The following is a 22,161-nucleotide window of genomic DNA, read 5'->3' as shown; positions in this document are numbered from 1 at the left end:
TTGAGACAAAACATGATTTTTTTCATTTTATATTTGTTCTGCAAAAGATTAATATTGCTGTAAATGTCCCTAGTGACACATTTTAACACATTTTAAAGTATAATTCTGGTATTTTGAAACTTGAGGCCAGTTTGTGAATATTTTGGGATCTAAGTGAGTAACAGAAACAAAAGTTTTGGAATTGGTCCAATTGATGTGCCTATCAAAGTATGTCCACTAAAAGTGCTTATTCTTGCCACTTATAGGCTCAGATTGTTCTACGTGTCTGACGACATTTTTCAAAGGGTCCCTACAGAGATAGATCTTTTCAGACTGCCCCTTCTGATGAGGAACTGAAGCCGTTATTTACAATTAAAATTTATAGTTTCATTTAGCTGATGCTTTTATCCAAACCAACGTACATCTGAGAGCTGATACAACACAAGCAAGGATCTAGTCAGGAGAGACCAGCATGAGTCTAAAGCAAAGTTCGAGTCTGATAGGTTGTAGGTGCCTACAGGCAGTACAAGAGGCAATGTATAGAGTGCATAGGATGCATTAGATATAATTCTTAAAAATATTTTTTGCTGTCAGTCAAGTGCAGAGGTGTTCAGGAAATACCTGTCTATAGTCTTTTAAATACTGAGAGGCAATCTGCAGATCGAGTGTGGTAACTCGTTCCACCACCAGGGAACTACAAAAGCATCTGGTTTAGCAAGCAACTGAGTCAGGTGCCTTTCACTGGCAGAGTGTTGTGAGCAGGAGGGAGTGTGGACCTGAATGAGGGAGTTCAGGTAGGCGGGAGCTCTTTTAGTTGCTGTTTTGTAGCCAAGTGTCAAGGTTTTGAATTTAATTCAGGCAGCAACTGGAAGCCAGCGGAGTGATCTGAACAGCGGGATGACTTGAGCTGTTTTGGGCTGATTGAAAACCAGACATGCTTCCGAGTTCTGGATCATCTGCAGAGATTTGAATGTACATGTGGGGAGGCCTGCCAGTACTGAGCTGCAGCAGTCAATTATTTTTGGGATGTCATGACGCCCATGTTTCGGGCAGACTTTGTTGGTGTGAGCTGAGTGGATTCGAGCTGAATGCTGATTTCCTGTTGTATAGAGGGAGTGGCTGGGATGTGAAGTTAAATTGGCGTTCTTTCATCCATGTCATTATATCGCCCTCTTCAAAACAACCAGACTCCTTTAACAAAAGCAGATGGGGTCAACACTAATATTTTTAAGCACTGGTCCCACAAGTCACCACACCCCTAAATATGACGTCCAAAGTGCATTTTTGGTGGCCCAAAAGTGTAATTTGTGACACATGGGTTGTCCACTTTTTCCATTTATTGTAATGTAGTGTTTCCTGATGAAAAAGGCTAAACTTCTCAGCTAGTTGGAGAAACTGGTGGCACCCACACCACAGTCACAGTAGATTAAGTTCTTAGATGTGTCATATTCTAAAGACTCCTCCTTCCATTCACTCCTAAAGTTTCATTGCCATTTTGCTTTTTCATAGTCAGCCTTTTGGGTTTTTGGTTCTTCTGTAATGGTCATGTTCGCAATTTGAGATGGCTTAGTAAACTCACACTTCAGAGGTGATCTACTGGACTCATTTCCAAAACTTGTTGTATCTATTAGTCATTTAGACCCTAAAATATGTAGAAAAAATAGGGCTCTGGTTTAAAAATACTGGAATTACCCTTTAAATGAATTTAAATTATGATTTTGGTTAGAATAGCTTGGTAATTGATTCATTTATTTCATATTTTTCATACATAATTTGAATGGATTTTAACTCTCTATTATTTTATTTCCAGAATCAGCCTCTAATCAGCTTTGGTCGACCTAAAGGTGACGGTGAAGTGCGCATGGTCTCCAGTGTTGACAAGAGGAAACAAGACAGGTTGTTCTGCTTCAGTGTCCTCAGAAAGAAATTAAGAGTGCAGAAATAAACATGCATGAAATGTCTGATGTAGGTTGAGCCGTAGCTATTCAATCCATAAACGCTGACAGTGTGCAAGAGCTCATTTTCTTACTCAGACTCATTACTGATTTTCCTACGCAATCGATGAACACAGGTGTGCAAAGCTCATCTCTTCTGTTAAACACACAGTGGAAATAGTAAGTGAATACAGATTAAATAAGTAAAAGAAAGCACATAAAGAAATTATTGCTATTTAATCAGTTCTATATATTCTAATATAGTCCAAATGCTCAGACATAAAGAGGCAAAATTAAAAGCAGAGGGGGAAAAAAATCAGCAACCTCATCTAAATAAATAAGACTTACATTATTTACTTTTATGATACAATAGAATAACTTAACAATACAAAACTCTGCCTTCTCATTTTCCAGACACATCTTTTTATTTGATGTGGCTGTCATTGTTTGCAAGAGACGAGGCGACAACTATGAGATGAAGGACATACTCGACCTCAACTCCTTCAAGATCACAAACAACCCCACCTCTGACAGAGAGGGCAAAAAGGTCAGTTGGCTGGGAAAACACAATATACTTTTATGCTAATAAATAAACAGATACTGCACTTGTATGTTGGTATTTGTGCACTTTGCATTGCATCGAATATTGTCTCTCAATCTGTATCTATCTCACATTTTGATTAGTTTACGGTTCATTCCAATAAACTACATCACTGTATAGAAATGTTGCTATTCAACATCTGTTGTGCTGCAGATTTTATTGCTAAAATAAATGTCAGACACCTAATAAACATAATCTAGAAGGATATCCTCTCCCTTCCTGGTGTAGAGTCAGTGGGGTTTTCTCCCTTTTGAAGTGGAAACCTGCAGGTCTCTCCTTCGTTACCCCACACAGTTTATACAGTATGCCATTTTTTTTTCGCCCCATGGGAACGTTTGCAGGCTGTATTGTTGAGGAGGGGACTTGTTGATGTCTTGTTGATGTATGCCCACAGATGGTGTCTTCTCACCCCGGTGCTGATTGCTAATGTGAAACTGACAGCTTGGCTTGCCAGAATGCAATGGGTCTGTGGGTTTTATCAAAGGGACTCCATTATCATGCTTATTTACTCCATTGTGCAATCATGATGTGTCTGGGTGTTTGCCTGTTGTGTGGGACATGTGTATGGCAGTGATTGGTATTTAACATGTCTGGTCTTGGCTTTATGTGTGCGTTTGGCATTTTTCAGGGTTGTTTTTTAAAGGGATAGCTTGGATCATTTGAAGTGGAGTTGTATGAAGTACTTATCAATAGTCACTGTATTACTTACAGTCGATGGTGCTTGGCACGCCGCCAGCTTCCAGGAGAAGCAGAGAAATATATGTGGAAGCTAAGAAATGTGCTGCTGTGGACAGGGTAGGCAACAAAAGGTATTTTGCCACTTAAAAAAGGTTCACTTAAACCAAAATGTATATTAATTTAAGTATATGCTATATTTATAATATTTTCACCACTTTTCTTGCCATCAGACAGCCTTTTCTAATGGGACACCACCATTTTATAAGCCAAAAGTCACTCTCTCCAAACCAACCAAACTCCACAGGTGAAATCAGTTATTTTACCTTGCAGACCACAGGAGTTGCTGGTCTGCTGCTGCCTAATCCATTAGTTTGTTTGTGTTTTTGTGTGACTTGGGTGAATCTGAATTATCCTTTTAAAACACTGAAGTCACACAAAAACAATGGCAGTCTTCTGTTTGAAAGGACCTGTAGCATTTAACTAAACTGATATTGACTTTTTTTTAGGTGGACCTTTCTTAAGTGGATAAAATACTTTTTGTTCCTGACCCAGTCCACAGCAGTACATTATATTAGATTAGATTTTATTTCAAACATGTTAAAATAGAAAAACAAAACAAAACATAGAATATACAAGAACAAAACAAAAATAACAAATGAACTAAACAGCAAACTTTCAGCAGAGATAGATAATTAATATCTTTAAAGATGTATGAGGAAGTATATACTTATCAAATCCTACCCTCTTTTTTTGTATTTTCGTAGATAACCTATCTGAAATTCTTGAATATTTTTTCCCTCCACTTTTCACCAAACACTACTCAATCAAATCAACAAACATAAACATTTATAACAGCAAAAGCAAATAAGCAGAATAAAACAAACAAAACAGTACAAATCAAAATCAACGTACACATCCTGTCCTCTGTTCTTACTTTGTTAGTTCCCCTCTCTGTGTGCATTCACTATGTTATTTTTAATGGGTAAGTACCTCGAACAACCCCACTTCAAATAATCTGAATTACCCTTTTGACATTTATGTTCTTGGGTTCATGTGTCTGTTTTCCCAGGGCGGTCTTTACATTATTTCTAAATTTACAGTCTTACAAAATAACACTGACAAAGACATACATCATTACCCTTTATTTTTATCCTGTCCACCTTACAACATTTTGCTGCACAAAAAAAACAGACATGTGTAAAATAATTCATTTGTACTGAGACTCTCATGCAGAGAATACAAAAAAAGACAAATAGTCACATTCAAACAGATCCTGTATACCTACATCCACCTCAACGCACACCCACAAACACACACACACACCGCAGGACGGAGATGCTAATATCAGGTGATAAATGTGTGCAGTCCTCCAAGGCTGCTTATAGCTATATATCATTTTGTGCTAAATGAAACTTCAGAGTGTGAATGTGGTGCCACTGAGCACCCACACAGTCATCAATGATTTAACACTCAGCAGAGCTCTAAAACACTCAGGACTTTGCAGGGCCCGGCCAATCACTGATGGGTAAACCCCTCCACTTTTCCTGTTATTACATATGACACAACAAGCTGGAACAGATTAGGGTGGCAAAAGCCGAGAGGTTGGGGAATTGATTGAAAAACGTTCCCAAATATGCACCTGGGCAAGGAGTTTAAGCTGCTTGTGCTGCATTGGTAGCGGCAGCTAGCTGTGAATGCGTTGCTGAAGCGAAAACAAGCAAGCAATAGTTGTACTTTACACCCAGAAGTTTATTTTTTGGCAACTGTGACCTAGAAGTTTTGGTGGTGTTTCTAAATTTAGTATCTGTTTGGAAAAGAAAGATTGAACACTGTCTTTGGTTCCTCCAGGCAGATTAGCAGGCTCTGCCTCACTGTCATCACAGCTTAAGTCCTCTTTGGACAGAACTCTGGTTAAACTCCCTTTGCTGCTGCTCTCCTGACGCCGACAAAAACACACTCTGGTTGGTGTGTGTGCCTCATGGCACCGAAGAGAGGTGTCTGATGAAGTCATGTTTGCCTGATTTCATTGTAGGAACTGAAAAAAAGAGGATGATTAGCAACTTTATGGTTGGCTCTTCACAACTGCAGTGGCTAAGCAGAATTAGGCCTCACAATATTTTGAATTGTTTTGACATTGCCATAAATCAGGCTAAACAATTTAATTTATGTATCTTGGGCTGAGAGGAAACAATAGATATTAGATAGTATGGTGGATAGCGATCAAGGAAGAGGGTAGACGGGGGAATTTAGAGGAGATAACAAGGGGTGGGGAATATCAAACAAGTCAAACAACATCCCAGAAAAATCTGAAATGTTCAGCTTTGGGTCAGCTTGTTTTTTTTTCTGCCATGTCATACCAAACAAACCATCCTTCTCATATCCCGCCCCTTCTCACTCTGTGCTCCAATAACAACTGAGCAAGCTTGTAGCTCGGCCTCCTGTTTCCTCTACTGAAATATGCTCTGTGCTAAGGTGTATGTTGTAAAGAGAACCAAATTTTTAAGATGATTAAAAGATATTGCTGGGGGAAGTTGGCCATTGACCTTTGAAACAACCTGCAATTATACATGGTTTTCTAGGGTATATTTTCTCTCTCTTTTTTTTTTTTTTTTTTTGCAGTTTTTACATGTTTAGCTATTTTGAGCAGCCAAACCACAACTAGCCATTCTCCGGTATTTAAAATAGTACACCTATTTATGTAACCCCCTAATACAAAGTGTTATATCCTGTTTGCAGTACACCTAAACCTAATACACTATAGCAACCAACCATGGGTACTGGAGATTTATTACACAAATGAAAAGAAAACATCAAAAGTCTAAAACGAGAGACACTGCTGTGAAGTGTGAGCTATTGTGCCAAAGTGAAAGTGTACATTCTGTGAGATAATCATTATTTTGCCACGGCAGTTTCCCTTATATACATATGAATATGAAAGAGTACATTTGTATTTATGAGAAAATATGCATCCAGTTTGATTGCTGTCTTCTTCCTAACCTTCACAGTGGTGCTACGGGTTCTATGTGACACACCAGCAGGGACACACTGGCTTTGAATTCTTTTTTAAGACCAGAGAGCTGAAGAAGAAGTGGCTGGATCAGTTTGAAATGGCCATGTAAGTACACAGAGACATGAACACCACTGTCATGACAGTTTTAATCAACGCAGAAGACCAGTGTGTGTGTGTGTGTGTGCATCATAGGAAAAACAAACTGTGTACTTGTATGTGCAAGTGTGTGTGTGCGGTATTTGTTTGTCTTTGTTTGCATGCATGTTATTCCAAGGCCGAGAGAGGTGTTGACTCTTTCATGTGCACTGTTTGATCAGGCCTTTGCTGTAATCAAGCACACACTGCTGACAACAGTACGATAACACACACTTACACACACACACACACACACACACACACACACACACACACACACACACACACACACACACACACACAAACATAAACTGTTCCAAAGAGCTGCAAAACTACAAAGAAGTCACTCTGCCTCGATGTTTCTTCAAATCAGTGCTTTATGGAGGTATATCTTTTGTATTATTTTGTAACAGTGGGAGGTTTTTCTCCGGCAGATATCCTGTCTGCATCCTTTGTTATGTTGATTTGGAAGAATACAGTGTTGTTTTGACATTACTCTCTGATTGACTGAACAAATGCTTTTGTGTCTTGGGTGGATATGTATGAAAACATCCCTGATATGCATGCTGACTATACCTGCTATGACCTTGCTGAATACATTTTAACTTTTCATAGTGTGCTGGATTAAACTTGTATACATGTATGCGCTGTAGCAAAACAATGCAGTGTATGGGGTTGTACATTAACACTAGAAATGCAAACCTAAGCTGTCATTTTGATTCCAAAATGTTATAATCTCTCATACCCAGTTAAGAAATTAATACATTTATTCTATTAGAATGTCTTTTAAACATGGAATAAGACCAAAAGGTAAAATTGCTAAGTTTAATGAGGTATTTCTTAACATGCATGCCACTGCATATAGTAAACCATAATAATTTCACATAGTCACTGCAGTATTTTGTAGGGTAATAACCACCAAGATCCCATTCAAATTTTGCTTTAATGTAGAATCAACCACATATTAAAAAAAACACTGAGATGCATTTCTAAATATAATAAAACATTTTATTTTAACATTTATAACAAATATCCTCCCAGGACAGTTACAGAAAATAATCATAGCCTACAGGAAAAGGCTGGAAACAAGTTGATGTAAAACATAAAATCATACAGAAGCACTCAACATAATGTAATATATAATAATATAACAGGTGTCGGTCCCTTTTGTGTGTTTGTTGTTTTTATATACTTTTTTAAGTTGTGAAAATAGAAAGCACAGTGAAAAAATTGGAAGCATTGCTGTTTTGTAAAATCTAAGGGAATCTGAGGACTCCAACACAAAAATTCAGTAATGGGTGCCGAGACAAATCCTGTGTCAACTAAATACCCCAAATGTGCACTATCGTTCAATATACTTTTGTGAAAATAAGCAGTAGAATGATTATTTTTGGACGCACTGACATTTAATGTTGCTTCTGCAGAGCCTCCTTGCAGATTGAAGATGCACAACCATGGTAACCTGTGCCAACAATTAATAATTTAAAAAAAGATGTATGACACCTTGCAAAGTGAAACCTTACTTATATTTAAATCGAAGCGTTACTGATGTTATGCCAGAGCTGCTTTGATCACTGTCTGCCTTTTTCTGTTATGTTGTTGCTGTTGTTGTCAGTAGTGCATTGCATTGTGGGATAGATTTGGCAGCATAGTGTTCACTGCCTACATACTGTAATAAGAAATAGAAATAGTATGCACCTCATGTACTACTGATTTCATATTAAGCTTTTGGGCATACTTAAATAATAATATTTTATTTAAAAAATATTGTTTTAGCACATTAAATAGCCTGTTAGTATAGAATTTCTGATGCAGCCAACGTGTTATGACAGTCCCCAGTCTCCCCTACTTTATTCTACTGATTAGGACAATTTATTCTAGTTATTTTCAATTAAATGTAGGCAGATTAAGACAATATGCTAAGTTTCTTTGACATGGACATGACAGTTGCTATGCAACCAACTGCACAAAAAATATAGATATACCTGCTGCAATTTCTCTGTGTCAATAATGTTGATATCATACAATATTTGTTTGTTTATAATTTCTATAAAAACATTTTTTAAAGATTCGTTTTTGGCTTTTGCCTTTATTTTGGTAGTGACAGCTGAAGATATGACAGGAAAGGGGATAGAGAGAGAGAGAGAGGGGATGACACGCAGCAAATGGACCGCAGATGGGAATTGGCCTCAGCGCATGAGGCGTATGCCTCACCAACTCAGCTATAGGGGTGCTCCAATACAAAAAACATTTTAATAGAAAAACAGACAATTTTAGAACAAGATGAACACAAGCATCATTGTATTTTTTAAATTTAAGTTATAGCATATGTACTATATATTTGAAAATGGTCAAAATGACTGTCATTGCCATTCTAGTGTTAAACAATGTGACATTGAAGTGCCTCTCATTCTCCAACTTGAACTGACAGTAGTCACATATGTGTGACTTCATAAACCAGCATGACCACCAGGCCCTTGACACCTGCTCAAAACCTTATGTGTAATTTCCTGAATTTAGAGAAGAAATAGCCATTTTTCACCACCGCGGTGGAACTGTTTTTCCACAGGTGCACAGTTTGTGTCTGAAAACAGCTATGTGTGCCTCTGTGCATTGGGTAATGACACCAGAAGGGGCCCATTCAGGAAGTGAAAATTGTACCTGTAAAGAGGATGTGGGCTCCTGATGAAGGACTCACTTATGGGAGCACTCAGTTTAAGTGGCTTCTGGATGGTGTGTTCAATACAAAACAGCGTTTTTGTGTCAGTGGTGTTTGTTCATGTTCCAGAAAGGCTGCTTATTTCTGCTATGCATGTTTCCCCTCTCATGTTTGAACACATGCAGCTCAAAATTGGATTTGTCTGGGCTGATTCAAGTCCTCTTTATTTACACGCACACATGCACTGGGGGTAAAATTGCTTTGATTTCAGTCAGTTGAAGGAAGTGAATTGCAATTTGATTTTGCCATAACAAACTTGTTTTATTCATCTGATAAAGAAATGATTAAGAATGTTTTCTATATCGAGTAAATTAAAAGAAAATTGTTGCCACTACTGAGAAACACAGTAGTGAGTTGCTACCAGTATGGCTCTATGGCAATGTTGATCTGTCACTCAGTCATTACACCAGTTTGGTCTAGACTGAAATATCTCACCAGACGATGGATCCTAATGACCACAGTGATTCCCTGGTGATGAGCAGCTGTTCCCATGGTGAACGGCTGCTCAACGCTTTCTCTTACATTGAGAAATATCTTAACATCTACAAGATGGATTAGCTCCAGCGTTTATAAATACATTCATGATTCCCAGGGGATGAATCCTACTGACTTTGATCATTGTCTGACTTTTCTTCTGGCACCACCATGAGGTTGATATTTGTGGTTTTGGGTGAAATGTCTTAGTGACAATCACAGATTGCCATGAAACATTGTACACATGTTCATGTCCCGTAATGTAATGTGACTGGGGTGGTGCTTGGTTTTGGGTTGTCTGTTTAGCAGAAAATAATGGTGTCTGCCTGCTCACAATCTTTCTCATATTACAGCTAAACAGTACACTAAAATATATTTATGAAAACACTTTAAGCAAGAAATAGGCAATGCAGTGACATAATCTTGATTCATGTGTGATAAACACTGCCTAGTTTGTGTGTTGCTCTGTACAGACTCACTGAGGATGATCTATCAGTCACATGGTAGTCCCGCCCTGATGCATATCCTGTTTTTAATGGGACCATAATTTATAAAAATGAACATCATTCTATATGGAAGAATACTTGAAACTAACTATTGAGACCATAAACTCATCAGAAAACTGTTTACAGAGGCAATAAATCAAGTGAGAAGTGAGGTCATTATTTCATCAAGGTACACAGAATCAAACTTGCCTCCTTCCACATTGGCTTCACTTTTCAGACTCGGGAGCTCCGTCCACTCATTCTGCTGTCTATATTCATATTGTGGAGTGCATCTACTCTTCTACTAAGTCTGCCATGTTGCCGTCATGTGTCTAGAGTTGCTCACAACAGAAAAACCAAACACTGACTTCAGATATGACCTTTTAGCCTACATTTCTTGCAAATTTTGTGGACACCTTGGAAGGCCAGAGCGGCACCAGATGTTTACAATCTGCAAGCTCATGGCAAGGTGAAACTAAATCCTACACTTGTCCTTTTTTATTTTTCATTTATTTTTATTTGACTGTTATTAAACCAGGCAAGTCTTTAACAACAGATTCTTATTTACAACGGAGGCCTGGTAACAAGCAAGAGCCTCTTGAGGAAAAGGGGACAGGGACTAAAAGGGGTATCAAAAGATAAAAGACAGCAACTCACACAATATGCGTTACATAAAAGACAAACAGTATAAAATACAGCCACGGGCTGGCGGCTAACAGACAGCAATATCAAGTAGGACAGCAACAACAAAGTAGCACACACATGCAGCAAGACAGACAATGCAATGCAACAAATAAACAAACAAGCAAGCGACAAATAGCAAGACAGACTGGCAGAGCAATAAGAATAGCAGCAAACAGAACAAGGAGCATGCAGCGGGCAAACAGAGAATTGCTGACAGACAGACGTTTTAAAAATGTTACTGGGTCAAGAAGCAGTTGCACGTATCAGTGAGAATGTCCAAAATATAGTTTTCCAAAACTGACTTGTCAATGAAAATTTCCTTTAAACCAGTTACATTCCCATTATCCTCAGTTGTCCTTTGGTTTAGAGCAAATGAATAAATGTTAGAGGGCAAACACGTGAAACTGAGATTGACTTAACATCAGCATCCTAGCATTGTCATTGCATGCTGATGTTAGTATTTAGCTTAAAACACTGCTGCGCCTAAACATGGCTGTCGACTCTTGTTTTCATTGAACCATTGATTGCTCTTATTTCCTGTCTCAGATCAAATATCCGACCAGAGAAAGCCAACCACAACTCCCACCAATTCAAGATGCACACGTTTGAAAGGATCACCTCCTGTAGTTTCTGTCACCTCTTGCTCAGGTAATATTCAGGAATTAACAGAATTTTCTATTTTGCATAGTGATGTAGACCTGATGAAATCCCAGTGGAGTAAAAAAAAAACTACAAGGGACTCAATCCCACATCTATGACAGGATGAACTGTGACTACACACATTGTTCTAAGATGGCAAGTCATCATGTATTATTGCACTGATAGTTTTTCTGGTCTTATGAAAATACTCTTTCAAATCTTTTTCATATTGAAGGTATGAAAGGAGCAGCATGACATTTCAGTTTTTCAGTTTTCCTCAGGCACTTTAGGGAAAAGGGAAGTTTTTTGAGTTTAACTTCTCACTTAACTTTGAAATTGCTCATTAACACTGCATTTAATTGAAATAAATAGGGACTAGAGTCTGTTAGCTGTCCCAGTTTTCAGCAGATATTATCACTTTTATGGTTTTTGAAAGCTGAAGGACATTTCTTGTGTCATTTTTCTTATCTTGAGCCTGTGACAGACGCCTGAAAATTCAAAATGTCAAGGTATTTCTCTTAAGGAGGCTGTTATACATGCAATATATCCTGTGATTTATTGTGTCCAGGGGCATCTTTAACCAGGGTTATCTCTGTCTCAAATGTGGGCTGGGGGCTCATAAGGAGTGTCTGGGTCGACTGGGAGTCTGTGGGAGAACAGGTGAGATGGAGGCCTCCCAAAACCTGGTTGTGTTTCACATTTTCTGAACACTTTGTGTCAAGTTAACTTGGCATCATTTCTTTGATATTTGCTGTGAATATTTATGTTCCTCAGGGAATATATCCTAATTTTTATGTGACCTTTCTTGTAGCGCCGCCATCAGGCCACAATTTCCACTAACACACACAAAATATCAAAATCTAAAAGGCAGATTGCCATGAAATTTACTGAGCACATTCACGCTCCCTGTGGGAGGTTCCTACATTTTGGACATCACACATTCAGGACAGATTGTCAACGCTCTATGTAAGATATTTAACAGCTGATATAGTATGAAATTTACTGTAAATATTTATTATATGTGGCAAACCTTTGACCTTCCCTTACTTTGCCATCTTCAGCCTCAAATTTCTACTTGCAGGAGAGACTGGGGACAGTTGTTATACAGTATATTGAACCTACATCTGTGTGCTTATTACCCATATCATTTAAAGATGATTACATCAGAAATCTAATTTGCAATACTTATTTGAAAGGTAGGAGTGAGATGTTGCAACTGATCCCAACCCTGGGGACAGTTGCAACACAGTCAAGGGACAGTTGCGACATACTTCAAATAGATTAAATTTCATAAATTAACTTTTGTAGTTTTTTTTTTTTTTACCCCAGTGAGCATAGTATTCTGAAAATATGCATTGTTTTATATTTTGTATATTCATCAAATAGTTATTGTTCATTTATGTGTAGAACACAGATCTACTTTCAATGTGCAGATGTTACAGATGCTATTTAATCTCTGTTTCAGTGTGAAACAGAAAACATGGAACAAGTTGCAATGCAACAGACTTTTATTAAAGAAGAACATTTGTATTTGGGTGAACTATCCTTTTATGTGTCCCACAATAAGTTATAAGTTGAAAAATACTGTGTGTCTGTTTTAATATGGCTGCTTAGCATGGGGACAACATTTTGCAACTATCCACACCCTAATAGCCATGACAGAACAGCATGTGCTAGATAGATACAATAACATAGACACATGCTAACCATGTCACTTATAAGTCAGTAAGTCAATAAGTGCAGCAGCAGATTTGAATGTGTTTTCTGTCTTCCTGGTGGGGATACGATCCGTGCAAAAGAAAGAAAGACTTGTTGCAGCAGTCCTCAGTCTAGCCTACATATCTCGTAAAAAAAAAAAAAAAAAGCTAATTGTGTTTTATGTTTTATGCTTTTTTGGCCATTTTTTAGTTTAAAGAAAAGCTAAACTATGCCATACAGATATTAAGCAGTTGTTGCATCATAGTCCTGTGTCAAGCTTTAGCTCTTTGTCACCAGTCCCGGGCCATAGTTCAGATACATTACCCTCCCTGAATACACAGACAGCAAGAGGCAGCTCAGGCCTTTGACAAGCCTTCTTAGCAGAAGCGCTGTGGTCTTTATGCATTCTGAGGCATGATGAGGGCCAGCAGAGGTTGACAGTTGAGGTTGTATGTCAGGAAGCCACCACGCACTCATATTGTATTCCTCTCACTGTGTCTGTCTCTCACCCGACTGCAGATGCTGCCAAGCCGAAACCCAAGGTAAGTAAGACCTGGACTCTTTCTCTTCTTTGACTTAGGCGCCAAAGTGAACATAATTAGTGCAGCATAACATAGTGGCTATCACAGAGCATACATACAGTACAGTTACTCAGCTATAGACAAGAACATCAACAATTAGATGAACAATTGGTAATGCTTGAGAATACACGAAACATAAATGGGCTAACTGTCTGAGCTGTGTCTGCCTCAGTTTCGTGCAGGCCTGTCATACGATGTTAGTTAATTGCTTCCTGAAAGTGTGTTGCTTAAAGCTTTTAAGCTAGTTGAACATGTTATTTTGCTATCATGAATTGTTGGGAACTTCTGACCTCGAAAAAATCAGATGCAGGATTCGAGAAGCCCTGCCTAAACTATAACTTAACACTTGAAAAGTTTATATATTCTTATTCCCGTGGCTTCTCAGGCATTTCTATTTATGAAATTTGACAGTAATCTAAAAATGTGAACACTATGATACTTAGGTGAAGATGGAAAGTTCTTTTAAATAAAGATTTCCTCAAACAGAACTCCTATATTTTTCTCCTGATGTCTGTCTTTTCCTTTTAAAATGGTTAGACCACACAGAGAGTATAGAGTACAGATGATTGTACTGAGTGTGAGTCATTCCTCAGGTCAGCCTGGTCCTGCATCAAGAGTGAAAATGACCTCTTCCTCTCTCCATAACTCTCTTTATTCCTTGTTTTCTTGCCTTTTCTCCATCTTGCCTACTTTCTCTCTCCATTCACAGGAAAGCACAACACCACCAGACCCAGGTCAGTGTGGCTTGACCACTTTCCCACTTTCGTGAACCTGTCAAGGGCTTTACGTGGTACCTTTTAAGCTGCTTTCATCTGGGTTCTGTAACAAAACAGAGACACAGATAGGATGAAAAGGAGACGGTTAGTCAGAGGCCAGAGTGAGACCTGGAGGAGATAGATGTTGGTTGAAAGCTAACCCTCAGATGTTATCATATCCCCCTCCTCCTCTCATTTTTGATCAAATATTACTCAACTCTTTCTTTTTTTTTCTTCCCCAAAAAACCCTGAAGATGTTTTCTTAGAAATGAACTGACACGAATCTCTCCAGCTCACACAAAGGGTTCAAAGGAGGAAATGAGCAACAACAGTTTCCTCTTGACAAATATATTTGAGTAAGAATAACCAATGAATAATAGGATGCAGAAGGAATCCTTAACCAAAGACGCACAAAAAAAAAGCCCTTTTCTCACCGCATGCTGTGATGCCTAAACCCAAGACGGCATTGAGATGAATTGGAGTGGGTGGAATCATTATGAGGACGGCGGCGGGAGAAATGCTGGCAGAAAAGCACTTCCAGCAGTCTATATGCCTCAGCCTCAACCGCTGAGCTGTGCCTTTGTGATAAATCAATTTCCATAAGGGGCTTTATGAGAAAGACATCCATGCTTATTGTTCTTATTAAAAACATGAATGTGAGATATTCCATTCATCTGAGGTCACCGTCAGCTAATAGTTTCCTCGGGGCTGGTTTGCAGGGGGAGCCGTGGCTGGCTGGAAGGGGAGATGTGTCTGAGGGGCTAGATGGGCGAGTCTGGGGAGAGTAAGTGGCTGTGTCTTTTAAGTTGGCAGGGGTGTTTAGTCTTAGCTTTAGCTGGATGCTTGTGGCTGTATTTGTCACAGCGAGGAAAGATTGGAGCTGCACCGTACAGAAATCGAAGAGATGAATTTCCTGTGAGGTTAAATTGCTGCTTTTTAGGACGGTTGCCATTCTGGTGGTTTAGACCTCGATCAAAGAGACTGTCAGGGAGTCCACAGTTATGTACACGTTAGAGATCAATAGTGACAGGACAATGACGATAAGGGAATTTCTTTTGTATACATGATTAGTGCAAACAATATAAATGATTATTGAAACAACAAACCAAGTTCTCACCCACCTCTAGTGATATCTAGTCATGCAGATAGCTGTGGCTTTATTTGTGCATGTTTTGACATATCTGCCTCTGAGACTTCTGCTGTCAAAACCAAATTCAATGGAGTTGTGATGGAGAATTGTTTGTCACGCTCAGAGCAACTTAAGAGCAGCCAAAAATCTTCTTTTTGCTGACCTCCTGTGGGTTAAAGGGACAGTTCATCTCCACATCAAAAATACATATTTTTCCTCTGGCCTGTAGTGATATTTATCCATGCAGATTATTTTGGTATGAGTTGCTGAGTGGTGGAAATAGAGAAGTCTGCCTTCTCTCAAACAATGGAACTAGATGGCGCTCGGATTGTGGTGCTCAGAGCACCAAAGAAATACATCTGAAAAACTCAACAGTAATGTCTCTTTCCAGATTTCATGACCTGGCTACTCAAGATAATCCACTACTACTACTGCAGTACATTCACCATGCTAGCTAGCTCAGTAGTGCTAACATTTCAGCTCAGCCAATGAACATGCCATTAATGTTTATGCTCCACGCTTTCACGAGCATAAGCCTCTCATCCATCAATCGATTTACACTTCCTTTTTTGCATGGTGATATTTTTGCAGGTGTAGTTTGGTAGAAATAAAATAGTTCCTATTTGAAACATCAGATGTTTCACAAATGCATTTTTCTCGTTTTTGGAGTACCACAAATTGAGTGCCATCTACTTCCATTATATTCAAGAAAAGGCAGACATCTCTACAGCTGATATCTCAGAAACTCGACAATTCACACCAAGATTATCAAGAAAAATAAATAGCACTACAGGTGCCTTATACTGTTCTCCTTTCTGCAGTGATATAGAAGTGTAGTCCAGTGTGTGTCAGTACACCGTGACATTGCTGTTGGCTGTGGTTTCAGCAAAAAAACAGTGAAACAGGAAACTTCTGACCACACCCAATCTGTCAGTGGCTAGTTTTCCATCCAAATGTAGTGCACATTTTAACCGAATTGTGAGAAAAATGGCAAAAGGAAATTGGAATGAAGGAGGCTTTCGATCCTCTATGTTTACAGTATGTGATTATTATGAGTTGAGAACATGATGGAAATACAGCATGTGTTTTTGTTTCACATATTAATCTGTGGATCATTACAGTCTCCTTATTGCTCCACATAAATATGATGTTTTTGTCGGTCACTATTTTTTGTCTGATCACTGGAATGGAGGTTTAAGTCACATGTTATGGGCATGTCATAATTGATTTGCTATGTCTTTGCTATATTCAAAAATTTGTTTCGATATTTTAAGATTTTTTTGAATTTCAGATGTTTCCACTCAGGGTTTTTTTTATGCTCAAAATTGAATAAGTCCATAAAAACAGGTGACTGGAAAGCTGTTGTTATATTGATGTGTATGTAGTTTAGGTTACAGATTTCTCTCAACAATAATAAGAAAATTAACTTATTTATTCTCAAAACATTATTACTTATGTAACTAATGTAATTTGAAGAAAAAACAGACTGCTATTATTTTTGGAAGGTCACAGTTAATTTGCATAAAAATAGACAGAGCTCATGAGGAAATCTGTGTCTGTTGCTTTTGTGTCTGTCTCCTTCAAAATATCTGAGTGCTTCTGCCCCCCTGAAAGTGTCTGATACTTTAAATTAGGACCCTTGGCAAACATGAAAACAATCAATAAACAGTTCCATCTATTAAAAACTGCGTAGGCGGAACTGGGTGCTTTTGACTGAAAAAATATCAATAAATTGGTAAAAGCGCTAATTAAAACAGAGACAGAAACCAGTGATATTTAGTCATTAGGGACAAAATGATTGACAAAGTCATTAAAAATTGGAACGACGGAATAAAGCACCTCCGAGATAATGACAAAAAGTATACCTCCGGGGTCTGCGGATACACTAGTTTGGAAATTAAAATGACTGTTAATTAGAATCACAAACTGAGTTCTGCTTATAACTCCACCTTGACTTCACCAAGGTAAATATTCATTCTTGATTGATCGAATGTTTTAACATGCAGTCTACACATCTAGCAGAATACTTAAAATATCTGAACTTTTCATGTTAGTCACAGTCTAAACAACATGGCACCCTGTGATTGAAATCCCATCTACTTTTTCCTAGATCTCATTAGTGGTGCCATCTTTCTTATGTTTTATTTAACAGTCACACAGTATTTTACATTTATTACAGTACAGTAATAATGAATCGATCGGGCTACACCAGGTACTAACGCTCTTGCACTGCTGTATGTTCCTCTGATAAATGTCTAACAATTTGAGTCTAAATGTATTTGTATTCCCTGTCTTCCAGGTTTACCCAGGATGGTTGTGATCAGAGACTACAGTGGCATCCCCTGTCCCCACTGCGGGCCCCCACTAAGCATTCATGCGGGGGATGTCATTGAACTGATGTTTGCCGACCTGCACAGCTCCTGGTGGCAGGTGCGTGTCACTCAACTCATCCTCGTTTTATCTCAACATCTGTGACTCTATGAAAAAGTAACATGTCACGGCTCAACGGGTTGGCTCGGTGCACGCAATGTCTTTGCAGTGTCATCGGTTTGAATCCGTGCCGCATGTCATCTCTTCTCTCTTTCCTGCTGGTTGTCCCACCATCTGACAAAGAAAAAAAAGCTTTCAAAAACATATGAAAGAAGTGACATCAAGAATATGTCTCCCTTTGGTCATTGTTGTTCATATATCACATGTCTGTGTCAGGTGAGCCATAAACATGACATTATGATGAGGTCAGTGTTAATTAGAAATATCAGTCAAAGATTTGTATGAACTCCAGAGAACCCCAGTTACATTACAAACGGGGGATCTGTCTGCTCTTTCACTCCTTAGATTGAATCACAGCCTGTATCAGATGATCTAACCAATTAGTGGCTTCACTTGATTAATTGAGTGCCTCAGTGAGACAATAAAACAGCAGACACTCCAGCCTCTGGAGGGTGTTTTAATGGTAGTGCACAACCTTGCGTACAGGCACATTTAGCAACCATCTCACGAGGTCAGCCAACGGTTGACAGCGTTTGACCTTATCTATTTTTGAAAGGATGGCGATTTATCTGGGGTCTTCCGGCAGCCTCCCTAGCTGTTTCTCACACTGCTTTACGGTGGCATTAAAGCCTCATCCTCCTTCTGGTGCTGCTCCAATCAGACTGCGGTCTTTGCCAACGGCACGGCTGGGAGTTGGCTGTTAGCCTGCTTTCCTATGCTCCATGTTTCTCTCTGTTGTGACAGAGCACAAGGTGGAGGGTGAGGGCACGAATGCCAGGAGACTTCTTGTAAGCTGATAGAACGGCTACCAGAATGTCATGCGGCAGACCTGATGGCACTGCATTGTTTGCTGCCATGGTAACTATGCATGCTGGGAAGGGATAATTAAATGAATTAAATGATAATGCATGGTAGTGTGGATTCCTGTTCTGTGCACAATGGTACTGTAATAAGGCTTCTGTCCTGTTCCCATATTGTTTGTATTATGTGTTTTATCAGTGCACATAAGAGGATTGACAAATGCAGATTTGTAAAGTGTCCTACAAAGGCAGAGAGCAGTAACTACACAGGCAGTGAGGCTGAGAAAACGGATTGTGAGGGGAAAATACATCAAATTTTTTGGCCATTTTAATACATTTGTTTAAGAAAATTCATTTTATTTATTTCATGGTCATAGATCATACATCATGAGAATGAAATAGGGCTGCACAGTTAACTGAAACATTATAAAAACTACAACATGGACAAGTGCAATATGCAAATTGTAGTGGCTGCATTTTTTTGATATAGTATCACAGCATAGCATTATAAATTGAACTGAAATAAATTGTGGTGCTACTGAGACTCCCCATCCTATATTCACCAGACGTGAGGGAGCAGTCTTGTTTGGTACAGACCTCATCAAAAATCACATATCATTTTTATACTTTTCAAGTTAAAATGAAATGCAAAACCCATGAAATGGAGACTTATATTGTGATCGGAAGATCTGTCAAAGTGACTGCAACATGATCATTCAGCCCTAGTACAAAATGTATCTATGCTTTGCAATGTAACTCTCTCTGTTTGCTAGGTCTAATAGTTTATTATAAAACCCAATAGTAAAATTATTTTATATATAATTAATCTATTTGAATGAATGTAATTAAATGCACCAAATCTCTTGATATAGCTTGCATGTCAAGATTGATGTCAGTCTGCATGTGACAAAGTCTAGTTAATGCAGGTTGGCATGAAATTTAACTTTGTTTTGTAGCCGTTGCAAAATTGCATTTTTCACAGAAGTTATTAATTTCTAAATGATAATGATTTTCATAAGGTTTTTTGCAATGAAAGTAGTTAGCACTGGTTCCAAAAGTCACTCGTAGTTGTGTCAGCAGTTGATGTCATGCGCTCATATGCATATTGATGATAATTGCACATTTATTTGCAAAAAGCTTAGTGGCCTTGTCTGTGTGATCACCCATATCACACTAAAAGGTAGAAAGAAAAATCTTTAGCCAAATAATCGCAAGGTCACACCATAAAGTCAAACCAGTAAAGTTGAAAAAGATTAAACAAACTATTTACTGTACATACTTATAAGCTACAGTATAGGAACACCCTAATCCAGAGAGAGAGTGAGAGGAAAGCTCAACCAAACTATTTAACATCAGTGTAACCACAGAAACTCACTACAACTTAACTTCCACTCCTGCGGTGAGTGGCATCCTCTGCCGTACACGCCACACTTACTGACTGGCACAGGAGGAGAAGGAGAGACCCTGGCACTAAATTGCTAAATTTGTCGAAAGTTACTTTTTATTAAGTCGTTAAGACTGTGAGAGCAATTACACTCACATCAAAGCAGTGCTAATGAAAACGTCCAAATCAATCATTTATTAAATGGACTCTGTATCGAATGTGATTAATATGTTAACTGCTTATGATTTGGAGTCTGTGTTCAGACTCAAAGATTCAAAAATTTGACAGAAGGCGTTAATGCATATCAACAGTTGGTGGCAGTCATGAGTTTCAATATGTAGGATGCAGTGATAAAAGAAAAGAAGATTAGTAAGAATACAATCTGACATAAACAAAACATGTTTCAAGGCAAACAAAATAAAGCTTTGCAAATGTTTTCAACAAGTTTGTTAAGTCTTAGGGTCACACACAATGCGTTTTTGTGAGAAACACTGAATCCAAGCAAAACTGTGTTTGTTTACAATGAACACTCCACAGGGTACCTTTAATCTTCAGCGTCCCCAGTGGCGCCAGAGGATGGAATTACAGAACATTGAGAATTCATATCCCCTGTTACCCAGGAGGCAATTATCCCCCCATCCCACTGGCAGAACAATACAATCAATCACTGTAATTTCATTTGATCCTTTGGCTGCTGCCTGTTTATGCCAACAGAGTAATAAGTTTAATCTTTATCATACGCTTATCGAAAGCATAACAAATAGAGAGGGGCTCTCAAAAAACCTTTGATGAAATGTTATTACACAGAATGAATCATAGAGATGGGTAAAGATTCGCTTTCCAATCTAGTTACTGCCGGGGCTTGCACGGTCCCAAAAAGCATTTCATACTCTAATAAAGAGGAGTGCGGAGGAAAGCATAAACAGGGCAGGAAGCTGAATGAAGATCTCCACATGCCCTCAACACTCACTGTCTTCTCTGATCCACTCAATGAACTTCAAATTGACCTCAAACTCAGAGCTGGAAACTCAAATTATCTTGAGCTTAATGCTGATATATATGCTTATTACTGTCTACAAGATAATGTATATAGGTTATGTAATATACTGAGTATCTATGTAGGAGCAAAACTGAATAAAATTAAGTAATTTGTTTAACCAATTTGGTTTATTTAGCTGGAGAAAAAAGTATGTCTACACTATGTTTGTTGAAGGAATTAATGATTTTCATATAAAGCTTGTGTTTGCTTGAGGCGGGTTCGCTAAAATGCAATTGTTAGTCTTTAGTGCGAGCCAGAGAGCTCACGCTGTTTGGGTATTCAAAGACCAGAATAAGATCCATTATTTAGTGTTAAACGAGGCTCTTGTTTTGATGCAGTACAAATCTAACTGCCGGCAGAGTTTGAACCATAATTAACTTGGGCTGCAAATTAGATGCACTGCTTGTTGTGTGCTAATTGCTGAGGATTTATTGAAGCGAGTGTGGGAGGGGAAGAGAAAAAGGAAGGGAGAGAAAGAGAGAGGTGTAGTTGCTCCCAGACATATATAATGCGATTAACAGCCAGTTGCCATTGCAGGGCAAAATTCTGGCGACAAGCAAGATTGGCTTCTTTCCAAGTGACGCTGTGAGGCCTTGCCCATGTGTAAGTGCGCATAATTTTTGCAATCAATAAGACACATTTAGTGTGATTACAATGCATTCACTGGATAATGGCTACTATTGATGTCTTAGCAAAGGAATGTAGTGCTTTTCAATTGCACTTTTTCGCTGTAGAAGACTGATTTTAGCCATTAGATGTGGCTTGAATATCGCATTACCACAAATGACCTCCACCCCTCTGTATCGACTCCATTAAGACACAAAATAACCCGCAATTCTTTTCTGTGCCAGGTTCCAAAACCTGTCGATTACTCTGGGCAGCTCTGGTAAGTGATGAAAACAAATGGCTGCAGATTGCTAACAATAACCACAAGTCATTCTTACTCC

At 38.6% G+C, this 22,161-nt stretch overlaps 1 protein-coding gene across 3 annotated transcripts in view; it reads left to right on the top strand.

Annotated features, from left to right (window-relative positions):
• Positions 1 to 22,161, top strand: part of LOC146317881 (guanine nucleotide exchange factor VAV3-like) — a 76,093-nt gene that overhangs the window by 30,950 nt on the left and 22,982 nt on the right. For all 3 annotated transcript variants that reach the window (XM_084732105.1, XM_084732106.1, XM_084732104.1), the window contains exons 13-22: positions 1,790 to 1,875; positions 2,328 to 2,460; positions 6,198 to 6,307; positions 11,246 to 11,347; positions 11,907 to 11,998; positions 13,556 to 13,578; positions 14,327 to 14,351; positions 17,801 to 17,931; positions 21,752 to 21,817; positions 22,066 to 22,100. In XM_084732105.1, the coding sequence (XP_084588231.1) occupies positions 1,790 to 1,875; positions 2,328 to 2,460; positions 6,198 to 6,307; positions 11,246 to 11,347; positions 11,907 to 11,998; positions 13,556 to 13,578; positions 14,327 to 14,351; positions 17,801 to 17,931; positions 21,752 to 21,817; positions 22,066 to 22,100 (803 nt within the window). The remainder of the gene's footprint in view (positions 1 to 1,789; positions 1,876 to 2,327; positions 2,461 to 6,197; positions 6,308 to 11,245; positions 11,348 to 11,906; positions 11,999 to 13,555; positions 13,579 to 14,326; positions 14,352 to 17,800; positions 17,932 to 21,751; positions 21,818 to 22,065; positions 22,101 to 22,161) is intronic.

The sequence above is a fragment of the Lutjanus erythropterus genome, chromosome 12 (genome assembly GCF_056507025.1).
Source record: "Lutjanus erythropterus isolate fLutEry1 chromosome 12, fLutEry1.hap2, whole genome shotgun sequence".
In the NCBI taxonomy this organism is placed as follows: Eukaryota; Metazoa; Chordata; class Actinopteri; order Lutjaniformes; family Lutjanidae; genus Lutjanus; species Lutjanus erythropterus.
The sequence above is the reverse complement of the archived record's forward strand: the minus strand, read 5'-3'. Positions and strand labels throughout refer to the sequence as shown.